Below are 13,435 nucleotides of genomic sequence, written 5' to 3'. Positions count from 1 at the left end.
CTTCCCTTTTGAGATCTACTTTTTTTTCTACTCAATGCAGGTTTCCCAGGATAACGTTTTTCATTTGTCAATGAAGTTGCAGCAGTCAATCCTGATAAGGAACAGTGTTGGTCTGTCGTGGAGCTAACTACCCGTGCAATCGTGACCCCAGATGTTGATTCCCTCTTATATGGTATTGAATGCCTGTAATATTTTCTTCCCTAACAAATTTTGATCCATTACATATAGAAGACAAAAACCAAGAGTTGTTTGTTAGTTTATGACTTTGTGTTAAAGAATTTGCACAGAAGTTAAAAGTTTGGTTATTCTCCGATTCTGACTTCAGACAATTTTAAAATTGAAGGACGTAGAAAATTTTCGAATTCATTTTAACAAGCGTTGACTATTTGGGACAAAATGAGGAAAAAATAAAAAAATTGTGCCTCATGTATCCTTAGATCAGATGGTAAAGTGGCTATCGGAAGAGCACCACGCTTAATTGTTTAAAGTAGCTGCCGGAAGAGCACCATGGTTGATTGTTTATGTAAAATTAGCCCATCAAAGTTTTGTTACGGATTATCGTTGTAACCCCAAATTACCATTAATTAAAAAGTTTCAAAAAGAAAAAGTTGAGGATTAGCATTAGCTACTACTTGAAGAGCACCTATATTCTATTTTAGATGTTGTCACAAAAGAGACAGGGCAGGTATGTTGACCTATATTCCTAAAGGGCTTCTCCTTATAGCGGTTGCCTCCAACCGAGGTTAAATTTTTTTTGTTGAAAATGATCATCTGGCAGGCAAGATGTATACTAAGCTATTCCATGATGTTAAGTAATAAGTTTTCTTTTATACACATATAACTTAGTAAATCAACTTTGGCAAGGAAAGTACAATCATCAACAAAATGAAAAAAGACGACGAACTGAACTGCTATTTTTGAAGATTTTGATTCCACAAACTAATTTAGATTGTTCCTTGGCAAGAAACAGTCTAGATAAAACTTTCATTCATTAAGGAAGCAGATAAGGCAACAGTGTCTAAGACCCCTAGCTAGAAGGTTTAAAGAAATCACAGCGAGAGACATTTAAGAGCATCGAAATAGAAGTAGAAGAAATACATTTAATAGGAAGAACTTTAACTGACCCTGTCAATATTCAAGCAACCCATCTTGCCCGTTTCTTTTTCCAAGCATAAACCATTTTACGAGCTTACTGTTGTGTTATCAAAAAATGCATGCTTCTTTAATCTATTAGCCAAAAGTGTTGATAATTTAACAAATAGTATTACATAAACCACTGGGCCTAAAATCACTTGGATCGGATTTTTGGTTTTCCAGGGTTTCGGATGAATATCATTTTGAATACCTGATCACGATAGGTCAATTTTGTCAGGAAAAGCTCAAAGGGTAACCCTTTGGCCCTAGGTATTATTAGGTTTCATTTTCTACCACCACCCAAATATCAGAAGCAGAGAAAATCTCCTTGATAGAGACATTACCAGCATCATTCACACTAGGAGATAAACATTAAAAAAAATTCATTATTATGAATCACCGGAAAAGCAGTAATGATAGAAGAAAAGTAATTAATTAGAATTTTATCCATCAATTGCATGTTTACTACCAACTCCCCACTAGGAGTTATAAAACAATCATTAGAGTTTGTTTTTTCCCCTTCTTCTTAGCATGACAATGTGAAAAATAATTGGTATTCCTTTTTTCTAGATTAATCATATTGTCTCTTGAATTGTTCCTGAGCATCATACATATAGAGCTTCCAGCTCTTTAAGCTTCCGATAGTGGCTAACTTGACGTAGAAGGGTGTTCAGTATTTTAAGTTGTCTTAGAGGAGCATTTGTTTCCTAATTTGGCATACCATAAGCACCTCTTTTCCAAATAAAAAGTCTCTCCAACATTACTTCGCTTAGAAATGACATTTGGAAATTGCACTTCCCAATTCTCTCCAACATTGCCAGAGAAATTAGCATCCTCCCTCACAAATTATTTTTCACTCATATTAACATTCTTCCCTCAGTCTTATGGTGCTCTAATGCAAAGGTTTTCCGTAAAAACTATGGATTGGGCAGGTCTTATGGCTTCAGAGTGGGTTCAAACTCCTCGCATCCAAAAGTATGTTCCAGGGAAGTTTGGAATGCCAATTTCCGCTGGGTCTGATAGCTAAAACGGGGAAGTTGATACCCTTAATCTCTAAGAATCAATCAACGACTCTTAGAGCACCACCATAAGAGGCCCCGTAGTACTTCCCACCTTTGGATTAATAATAAAGTTTTTACCATAAGACTTGATCTTCCAAACAACAACTCAAACTCATATGCATCACCTAGTTTAGAAGGAAAATTATCAAAATTGTAAGACTTGTTGTAAGGGCATAGTGTAGAAATCAACCAGAAAACAAGGTTTCTAGCTTCATAATAAGTTCTTTATTCTTCTTCTGAAGTTATACTCTACCCCAAAGAGTCAAGGCTGCTACTGGGGCTTACGAAATTCTACGGGGCTACAAATACCCGGCAACAATCATCCTTTAATCCTGTAGAGTTTGATAACCCCTGGTAACAATGTTTAAACAACCATAGTGGTTGCAAGAGGCAGTGTAAATGAGGCAGGCACTGGCAACAACAAACGTACGTACACCCTAATATTCTGTTTGTTTGCAAGTGATTAGATACGTTCTCTTGGTTTCTTCCTTCCTGCATTGGTATTAGTACAGTCGCACCACAATGATTATTTGAGTACACTCGAGTGTATATTGCTGCAAGTGCTTGCCATAATTGGTGACAGTACGTACACCTAGAAATCTGATTTATTCACGTTGCTGATGTGTGTTGCTATCATTTGATGTCCAAAGCAAAAGAAGATTCCCCATTTTCAGTGTTTGAAATGTTAAAAAATTGAGTCTTACTACATATTTTAAGAACAGATTTTCTTCACTAATTATGGAAGCTACACAAAGATAAAAACTTTAATTTGTGTCACTAAAGGTAGTTAAAATCCATCTTTTTTTTGCGCTTTAAGAATATCCAAACAGGACCAAAGCCATATCAATAATGATAAAGTGCTAGATTTTCTTATCAAGACACTAACACAAACATGATTATCATGCATTTCCATGAACCCCAAACAGTAAAAAATGATTCATTGTGTCTTCTTTTGATTGTAATAATCATTTTGTGTAACATGCATGTTTGAGAGTAAAATGTAGGGTTTGTGCTTTTATTTTTATTTTTTACCATCTGATGTGACCATATGGTTGGAGAATGAGAAAGGCATAAATAAAGAAATGAAATCATGAAAGTTTAAAACAAAGTAAATATTGTGATCATGGATTACACTAACATAAAAAAGAAATGGAATCTTAAACATAAAATGTGGTTCTAAGTGACTTTGGATTAATAAAACGGGAAATATATACACTTTAAAGGTACAAACACACTTTGAAATTGAGTCAACTGGAAAAGTAGAAGAGAAAGTTGGAACAGATCGGTCAATCAACTTTGACTGATATTCTTCTCTATAGAAGGTTAGTAGTACAAAAATTTTGTTTAACTAAATAGTCATACCTTTATTTTTTGTTGAAAGCCTATTGAAAGAGGAGGCATCTTTAAGAATTAGATAGTCAGGGGATATTCAAATTTTTAGGGAAACTTTTGGTGCTTATCTTTAGAGCTGGGTGATCCGGTCAATCAGATTTGACTGATTCTTATACTGATGAAAGAAGTACAAATTTGTGAACTGGTCAGGTTTGAAAGCCTAGTAGAGGCATCTTTAAGAATCAGATGGTACTCGGGGATATTCAAATTTTAGTAAAATTTTGGTATATACCTTGGGAAGACCATCCCTGATCACTAACGGAATACATATATGAGTAGTGGGCAAGATATGTCTAAGAAGAATTTATGTGTATTTCTACGATATGTGCTTTTCATTTTTGTTTAGTTTCGTGATTAGAACTATTTATTTACGTATGTTTTCACATAACACCCGTATGGTAGATTTCGTATTCATGTTTTAACTTTTATAGATGAGACTATTTTCTTTCGCCTCCTTTTATCTATGATCCTGGCACCTACTCTGATTTTTATGGAACTATCCTTCTCTGAAAGAGAAAACGGAAACGCATATGCATGAGGTACTCTATGGTGTTCTAGTCCTCCAAATGCTCAACCAAACGTGATAATTAAAGAACCTTGCTGTGGCCCATGGTCATACAGCAGATAACCATGGTCATACAACCTCATGACCAGGTCTCTCAGTCAGACAGAAATATGTTTATCTACCTTTTCCTTAAAGCTACGTTAAAGCAAATTTATCACTTTTTTTCTTCTTGTTCTCTCTTTTCTATTTTGTTTTTGTTGAATCATCTTTTTACTGGTGTTTTGATTTTCATATTTCAGACTGGGATATTGCATCTTCTTCTTCTTCTACGTAGAAGAGGTACAACATGCACGTGAAGTTCTTAAAAATCAGCAATTTAACACATGCATATATATCATTAGACTCCTTGCCATCATTTCCATTGCTTAATGAATCGATACTTAAAAAGAGTTGATTTTCTTTGGGGTGTCTCTGTCAAGCATGGACACGCTTAAAAGAGTGTGCGTGTCCGACACTTGAACAACCCATTATTTACTAGGACTCGCGAGCACACTGCATGCATATCTCTGGTATTCGAGGAAGTTATAGTGAATCTGTCTGAAGTATGATGATTAAAGGAAATGAGAAGAAAGTCGAACGAATTTGAGTTCACAGGGACGATTTCATAAATTGAAGGATCATAGTTAAGTAATTAGAGAAATTTATATAATTATGATTGAATTGAAAACAAAATTGAAATGGAGGAGAGAGTAAAAATAACACATTTACGTTATTTGTTTCCTTTGAAGAGGACTCACTGGTCACCTTTCAAAAGTAGTCGTGGGTGCTGCTGCTGCCGATACTAATAGATTTAGCAAGCTAGCCACTACATGTATAGATGATAATGTATATGATGATAATTCTGCATTTTCATAACCAACGGTTTGGGAGAACATGCTGATAGAATCTACTCCAGGTAGTGAGACATCATGTTCTCTCCCTTCGGACGGTTTTCAGCCTATTTTTAAAAGAAAATGCTAAACCAAAACATTAAATTTACTTGAAAACTAATGAAGAGAATTTTCCGGATGAAATGATTCAGATGAGTGGACGTACAGCTTGTGTATTTTGGTGTATTGGCTTGCGCACCGCTCGTGTGCTTCTTAATACAATTCCTTTTAAACGATCAAAAAAAATCAGATGAGCCGGTTGATGTAGTCTTTCACTTTAAAAAAAAAGTATTTATTATTTAAAAGAGTGTGCGCACAGCAATAGTCCTATATTGCTGGAATAAGTAAGTTAGATACAACCATTCAAATAGAGAGTATACTGTATGAACCAAAAAAAGACATATACGTATAAAAACGAAGAAACCAAGTACAAGAGTGGTCAACTCAAGCATCTATCTACATGAAAACGGATCCTTTTTATCCTGATCAGTATAGAAGACAGTTATCACTGGCACTACCCGCCAGCATAAGCATGGCAGAAACTTGCAGTGTCATTGCATTGTTTTCATAAGTGAACTGACAAAATACAGGCATGACCCCAAAAATAATTACCTAATTTGGTGCAATGACTACATGAAATCTGCATCATACGGTTCAATTATGCTGCAAAAATGGAACCAGAATAAGATTTAGATTTGGATAATGATGGAATGGGCGACTAGCAGAAAGCTTCTGGCTCTTAGAACTATAAGAGCATTATACAATTGGAGGGTCGATCAATTTTGGACACTTCTCTATCGAATCAGACAACGGACTACGGCCAGTACTGTAGTTCGGAGACCTGTTTTAGACGGCTTTGACTGTGATCACTTGTTTAATTAAGCCATTAATGGCTTTTTATCAACCTAGAATACTCAAAAATAGTGGAGCCTATAGATATGGATACCACTTTACCTAGTCTTAGAAGCTCCACTGTACACCAAGAAGCATCCACTTCCAACTAAGTTGACTGCACTGTTTGTTTCCCTTTTGGTCTCAACTTGTGCATCCCTAAGCATGCAGCATGTAGTGGTTTGGTATGGCCTAAGTACCTTGGCATGAAGTCATTAATGAGCACCCCAAATCTAGTGCATCCCTAAGCAACATCATTTTCAACAGTACTCCAAGCTTTCATGGAAACACACTTGATTACCCAATTTCACAACATAAGGTGACAAAACACCATCATTTGGTTCAATAATATCCCAATCCTACACATTGCAATCTCAAAAAATCAATTACACAATAATTTTTTTGATCCATCATCATCATCATCATTATGATGCCAATCTCTAGCTAATACTCTCAACCGTGAGCAACTAGTGAGATTGCAAACATCATTATTAAGTTATTAACCCACAACTGTCACAATCCTAAACTCAAAAACACTTATCATTACAAAAATCTTCTCCATTTGAAGAAACAAATCCAAATCAGATTGTTGCATTGAAATCATTTCACCATTTGGATCCTAACTCCAATGCAAACCCACACTTGCGAATGTGGGGGTCATCAAATAATAACCCCTTAATAGTACCCAAACTTGCATCACTTTTTCATCATGAAACTAAAGTACATGCAATGTGGGGTTTGCAAAAATAATAAAAAATAATTCTTGCGTTTCAGCTTTTTTGGTAGTAAGAAAAGTAAGAATTTCAAATACAAAGATTTCTCATTTTTCTTATTCAATTTTCACTCACTCATCATTAACAGAATATATCTGTCTGCTTTAGATTACTGTACAACTAATACCTTCTCATTGACTCACTTCCATATAAGGATATGTGTTGGTTCACTTCCCACAATTTTATATAAACTCAAAACACTTCATCCCATTTCATCTGTCTTACCCCATAGTAAGCAAAGGCTCATTCATGGCTATGAAGGACGAGGCAATAACAACTAAGAAGAGTACTAGTAGTAGTGTTAATAAAGGAGCATGGACAACTGAAGAAGATGAAAGATTAGCTCAAGTTATTGAAACTCATGGACCAAGAAAATGGAAATCAATTGCAACTAAAGCAGGTTTGTAATTGTTATTTTCATATTGCTGTCCAAACATATGCTTTAAATTCTGTATATTTGATGAATAACGGTGTTGTTGTTGCATTTGATCTTCACAGGACTTAATAGATGTGGAAAAAGTTGTAGATTAAGATGGATGAATTACTTGAGACCAAATATCAAAAGAGGCAATATCTCTGACCAAGAAGAAGATTTAATACTTAGACTACACAAACTCTTGGGAAACAGGTAAATTAGTTTCTATTTTCAGCTTCATTGTTTTGTTTCGTTTTCGGGTTAGCCGAATTTTCGCAATTTCAATGACTTACTGTGAACAATGAACATTTATGCAGGTGGTCTTTGATTGCTGGAAGATTACCAGGTCGAACCGATAACGAAATCAAGAACTACTGGAATTCACATTTGAGCAAGAAAATACAACAACAAGAGAAGAAGAGAAGGAGAGGTCCAAAAGCACAAGTGTGTAATAAGGTGCAAGAAACCAAAGTAGCAGTGCAATTGGAGAAAGAAGATGTAAAGGTGAGTGAAGAAGCTACTTCTAGTGAAGCCGGAGAATTGCAAACTAATGTTACTAGCTTTAATGCCGATGACCAATTTTTCGATTTCTCTAGTGAGGGTTTAACAAATATGGAGTGGATGAGCCAATTTCTTGATGTTAATGATGTCTTATGCTGGTTTTCATGAAAAGTGTATTTGGATCAATAAATGGTTTCTTTTTTTCTTTGTTTGTGTGTGCTTTTTTTCTTATGAAAAAAATTGAATCTTCTCCCTCTCTGAGAGACTCTGTCCATGTCTTCAAATTTTGGTGCAATTTTCCAATAGAATATTCATTTCTTTCCTTTCTTAGCTAGTTAGTGTCAGCCTGATGTCATGTATGGCAATCTTCCTTAAACATTTTCTGACTGTCTATCCAAGCATTGTTGATCTCAGTAGCAAAAATTATCTATTCATGATGGTAAAAGCAGTAAAAATGGTACAAAATACGCAGCACGACCATTAATTAGTTCTCCATTCAACGTAGGTTAAGTTGTTCACATAGGTGACCAACAGGGCGTGCACCACAAAGGGAGAGATTAAAGTGTTCATAGGTGACCTACAAGACGTGCACCAGAAAGGGCAAGTAACCTAACACGACTCATAAAGCTAATATATAAATTGCAAAAAGAGGCCTCATGATGCTCATATATTTTTGGCTCAAAGCATCTTGCGACAATATTCATAAAACACATGAGAGAGCATTATTAGTCCATGATGTTGATGCATCCACACGAGGTGGAACATGATTTTAGGATCTTGATGGTGATAGTTTTAACTTGCTAAAAACAATCTCTTCTATGATGCATCCATAGGAGGTGGAACATTATTTTAGTTATCATCTTAATGGTGATAGTTTTAACTTGTCTATGGAGTACATGAACTTGTTTCCTTTTCTTTGGGACCCAATCGGGTTCAAAACAATCGGTTCGTAGGATCCCTGTCAAGTAAAATAAAGTTTCATTTTTTACTAATGACTAAAAATTCTATACAGCCAAACATCCGAATTTCAAAGGGAAACAAACACACCCTATATTTTTCATGGTTTCTAATTTAAACTTATCCAAGGCAGTGGCACCACCACCATATATATTCGGGTCAAGAGCATCTAGGGACGATAATCTTAAAACACAGGAGAGAGCATTATCAGATCTGGTGAATGATGTTGATGCATCATCTACAGGAGGGAACATGATTTTAGTTATTATCTTGATGGTGATAGTTTTAACTTGCTTACTGAAAACAATGTCTACACAATAGCAACAATTTTACTTATCAAATTTGCACGACAAAGTGTGGTAAAACATGAACAAAGCAGCATGTGGTCCAATTTCAGAAGATTGGTGGGGAACATTATTGTTTTCGGAACATGGTTTTAAAACCTGGCTTGATAGAGGTATACCCCAATTAATTGGGGTATACCCAAATTTAAATGGACTCAGTGCCCTTATTAAGGGGAGCTAAAATATGGGTGAGTTTACTTTAATACCCTTGAACTAATTAAACTTAAAAACTAAACCATATTTTAATCGGTTAATCCTAAAATTAAAACCTAAACCAACTCTTAATCTTCTCTTCTTCCTTCATCTCCCATTAATCTCTCTGCAAATCCCTGCAGCAAATTGTGAACTTTGATTTTCCACAAAATGGTTACTTCCAAACGATCAAGCAACAACAAAGATTCAACAAGTAATAACAAAAGATCCAAATCAAAGGGAAAAGGTAAGGAAAAAGTTGGAACAAGTGAAATCAGTAAACACGAGAATCCAATCCCTGAAAATATTGAAAAGAACCCTCCACTGGCGAAAAGAAGACTGTAAGTGATTTTTAAACCCAAATTCAATGTTGTTTTGTGTTTTTTGATTGTTATATTAGGTTAGAAATCGAAATGATGATTTTCAGGATTTCTAGTCGGCATAGTTTTTAAGAAATGAGATGCTGGCCTTAGGATTTCAGTGTTAGTCGTCAAGGTCGTAACATGAAGATCATGTCGACTTTTCATAACAGCCATGACGACTGTTAGACAATAACCAGGGTCGGCATGGTATTCAATAACCAACCCTGCTGACTTTTTTCTAGTCGGCATAATCTTAAAATTGTACCTTTCCGGCTTGATGTCACAAAAACCTGACTTACCTGAGTTCGTAGCCGGCATCTTTCGTTAATAAAACCATACCAGCAGTGTTTTAGTCGGCTTGGTATATGATTATAACCTCGCCGACTAAGTTTTAGTCGGCAATATTTAGATTATAGACCATGCCGACTGTATTACCATAAACATGTTTCAATGTGTAGAATTTTCATATCTCTTATTTGTGTATTGGGTTCCCACCGGAAAAAATAGAAGATATCCCTTGTATTGTGAGCAATGCAGCAGAGTTATTGGAATTTATTGACAGGATTTATCCTGGTTTAGAAGATCCTAAAGATGAAACTGAAAAGAATTTCCCTGTAAGAAAGTTACTTCTGATGGGTAAGGGAGATCCTGGAGAATTTCTAAGGTTTATGGATAGTCCTAGCAATCCCCTCAACTATGAAGAATGTACATCATCAGAGGAGGTTGATCCAAGAATTTTTTTCAGGGCATGTGACTTTTCTGGAGTGAACCCCTATTACAATGAGGTCGGTGACAACATAGGTCCAGATAAGGGAAAAACAAAAGCTGATGCTGGTGAAAAATCTAGTGATAGTGAAAAAAATAGTGATGTGGAGGAAGATAACAACAACAAGAAGGATCCATGAAATTCTTAAATTTTACTCCTTCCGTTTTTGGAAAAGAGATACTTTCACTTTTTCAATTTAGCCTAAAAATAGGCCAAAACGAAAAAGTGAAAGTATTTCTTTTCCAGAAACGGATGGATTATTATGTTTCACTTGGTTTAGAAACTTAGATTGTGGTTTGAACTCTTACGTTATATTTTGAACTATTAGATTGTGGTTTTAGACTTGTTAAACCTGACTTATGTTAATTTTCAGTTTCAGTTGTTTTAGAACTTATTCTTTTTTGTGCAGTGTTAGATAATATTGAGTTTTACTAAGTCGGCATGGTTTGAAAGCTCGGCCTTTCCGACCATCCCATGATATATGCTATAGTGCAGTCATGGATATGTAGTCGGCATGGTTTGAAGTCTCGACCTTGCCGACTTGAGTGTTAGTAATATAAAAATATTACTTTTTAGGTACAAAGTACAAGCCATTGAATGATCAACGACTATAAATTTCAAAATCAAGACATTAGGTGTGTTGTTATTATAAAAGCATTCTCAACTTCATATTCAAACTTGCATAAAGAATGGAAGTTTCAAGTGCAACACAACCAAATATTTGTAGTCTTTGTACACTAAGAGGTCATTTTGCAAACGATTGTCCCTTTGAAGGAAGCAAATGCACTATTTAAGGTTGTAAGGGATTCTTATTTCACATGACAGCTGCAGTAGGAGATGTATATCAGTCGTGTGCTTCAAAATGCACTTGTTGTGGGTTTTTCTATTGGATAGATGGGCGCCTAGCTCCGTATGAAGATGAAGTTGCTAAAATCAACCTTCTACCATGCACAGATCCATGTTGCGACGGTAAGATGAAGCTAATTACCTCTCCTAAAAAATTGTGCACCGGAAAAAGATACTATCTATATCCCAAATGTGTTAGGGTTAAGTTTTTAACGTTTGTATGCTTTAATTAAGGTTTGTATGCTCTAATTAATTAAGTTTTTTTAAGGTTTGTATGCTTTAATTAAGTTTCAAATTTTTTTTAAGTTTTTAAGAATCCTTGTATTCAATGTTAGTCGGCATCATACTAAATTCAAAACGTGTCGGCTGCATAGCAGTCGGTACGCAGAAGTCTATTAACACTGCCGGCATACGTATAGTCGGCATGGTTTTCCTCATCAACCCAGCCGACTACAATGGGTGAGGAACATCCAGGAACTTTTTTTTTTGTTTTGATCGGCATGGTTGTCCTCATAAACCATGTAGACCACAAATAAGCCGTCACTGTAGGAGGGAAACAACCTTGCCGACCGTCCCCAGGCCTTTCTTCCTGTGCTTTCATGCAGTACAGCCGGCAACCTGACGAATTTATAACCTGCCGACCCTGGGACAGTCAGCAGGGTCGTGTGATAAATACAATGCCGACCAATGGAGTATACACCAAAAAAATCACATCCATTTCATCCATTTGTAGTACTCCAAAGTACATTACACAAAACACGAATGCGATTACAAAAGTACTCCAAAAAGATTCGTTAAATATTCCCTAATCATAATCACTCATCACTCAAATCTATGGGACATTCCTTAGACTCATCAAAAGAATTCTAATGGTGCATGTTGTCCTCATAAAGTTTCATCCATTCCTTGCTCTTGTTGTTTATGAAGTTCTCCCAAAAACTAAACCTACAAAGAGGAGGTAATGGACATTCCTTGTTGAGTTGTAGACCAATAAAATGATTTTTATCCACCAAAGCAATAAAAATTCTTCAATGCTTGAGTTGCTCCACACAAACCACATGTTTCAGTGCAAATGTTATAGATAGTCCTTTACTAAAAAAATGTACCACGCATGACCACGTATCCGCCAATAGATGGCCACCCTCCGGCATTCTCATCCAATGCTCCCATTTGATCGGTGCATTTACCTCCGGGACTTTAACACTAGTAAGCAATTCTATAAAACTCGCTTCTTTGTCCTCCTTCGAACCTTCTAGCATCATTAAGATATGAAACTCCTTGTCTTTTTCTAGTCGGACGGCCATCTTCTTTCTTATATATTGGCATTGGGTGAGATTCTCCTCAACCACTCCACTTAGGTGTCCCAATTGTTGCGAGACAACGTGAAACCCACAATTCCATCCTTTGCGACGTCGTCGCTACCAATAACAAACTCTTGAATAATTTGAGGGAGTTGTACGCGATACTCTTGCAATACCGGTTGTACTACCTTCTTTGGATGACCTCTTTTCTTCGCAACACCTCCTTGGATTGCTTGACTCTCAAGAGGTAGAGTGCCATTTGGATTCAAGTTTGAGACCGTTGGTGTAGTTGAATCCTTACTTGGACGACCTCTTTTCTTCGCAACATCTCCTTGGCTTGCTTGACTCTCAAGAGGTAGAGTGCGATTTGGATTCAAGTTTGAGACCGTTGGTGTAGTTTAATCCTTCCTTGGCCGACCCCTTTTCTTTCCAACAAATTCCACACTTGATTGACTCTCAAGAAGTGGAGTGCTATTTGGATTCAAGTTTGAAACCGTTGGTATAGGTGTTTCTTTCCTCGGACGACCTCTTTTCTTTTTAGACGGCTCCTCATTGTGTTGTCCCTCGGTATAAACATGTCCGGATGGATCGCATTTTATACTCAAATACTCTTTAATTTTTTCCCTTTCTTCCTCCCTCGTCTTTGTGGTAGGTGGTCTACCGCAAGGATCTTGTTTCGTCGGTTCTTGAAGTTCTTCCATAAAAGGGTAAACAATCAGCATCAACTTTTGATTCATAGTTTGTTTGTCCAACCTATTAAACTTGGGGTACTTGTCGAGGATTATTCTCCCAAGCTCCATATCTCCAAACTCTTCACCGGGATTTTCTCTTGGAGACGGTTTGAAAGATAGTTGCTTCCAATAAGGATCGATATCTTCAATCGGAATGGGAGTTTTATACCTACCAAGAATATGATGACATGGAAGTCTGATAGCCTTCATTATCCTACACTTACAAGGAGTGCTCGGTTCATCATACTTTTGATACAACTTGAGATGTTTCATCATGAAACGTATTGCCCAATGCAAGACGTTTCCATGTATACCAACAAGCAACCAATCATCCT

At 36.3% G+C, this 13,435-nt stretch overlaps 1 protein-coding gene across 1 annotated transcript; it reads left to right on the top strand.

The window, feature by feature from the left end:
• Window positions 1–6,891: 6,891 nt before the first annotated feature.
• Window positions 6,892–7,809, top strand: LOC113353276 (transcription factor WER-like). Its single transcript, XM_026596927.1, has 3 exons — window positions 6,892–7,085; window positions 7,184–7,313; window positions 7,418–7,809. The coding sequence occupies exons 1-3, from the start codon at window positions 6,935–6,937 to the stop codon at window positions 7,767–7,769; spliced, it is 633 nt and encodes a 210-aa protein (XP_026452712.1). The 5' UTR covers window positions 6,892–6,934; the 3' UTR covers window positions 7,770–7,809.
• Window positions 7,810–13,435: the final 5,626 nt, after the last annotated feature.

This window comes from Papaver somniferum, chromosome 2 (genome assembly GCF_003573695.1).
Source record: "Papaver somniferum cultivar HN1 chromosome 2, ASM357369v1, whole genome shotgun sequence".
NCBI classification, from domain to species: Eukaryota; Viridiplantae; Streptophyta; class Magnoliopsida; order Ranunculales; family Papaveraceae; genus Papaver; species Papaver somniferum.
Note: the sequence above shows the minus strand (reverse complement) of the source record. Positions and strands in the feature narration are given on the sequence as shown.

Bases quoted from the DNA above. Each gene is read 5' to 3' on its own strand.
- LOC113353276 (XM_026596927.1), top strand. From the start codon at position 6,935: ATGGCTATGAAGGACGAGGCAATAACAACTAAGAAGAGTACTAGTAGT. The intron at 7,086-7,183 runs GTTTGTAATTGT...TGATCTTCACAG, and splicing joins ATCAATTGCAACTAAAGCAG to GACTTAATAGATGTGGAAAA. The intron at 7,314-7,417 runs GTAAATTAGTTT...ACATTTATGCAG, and splicing joins CACAAACTCTTGGGAAACAG to GTGGTCTTTGATTGCTGGAA.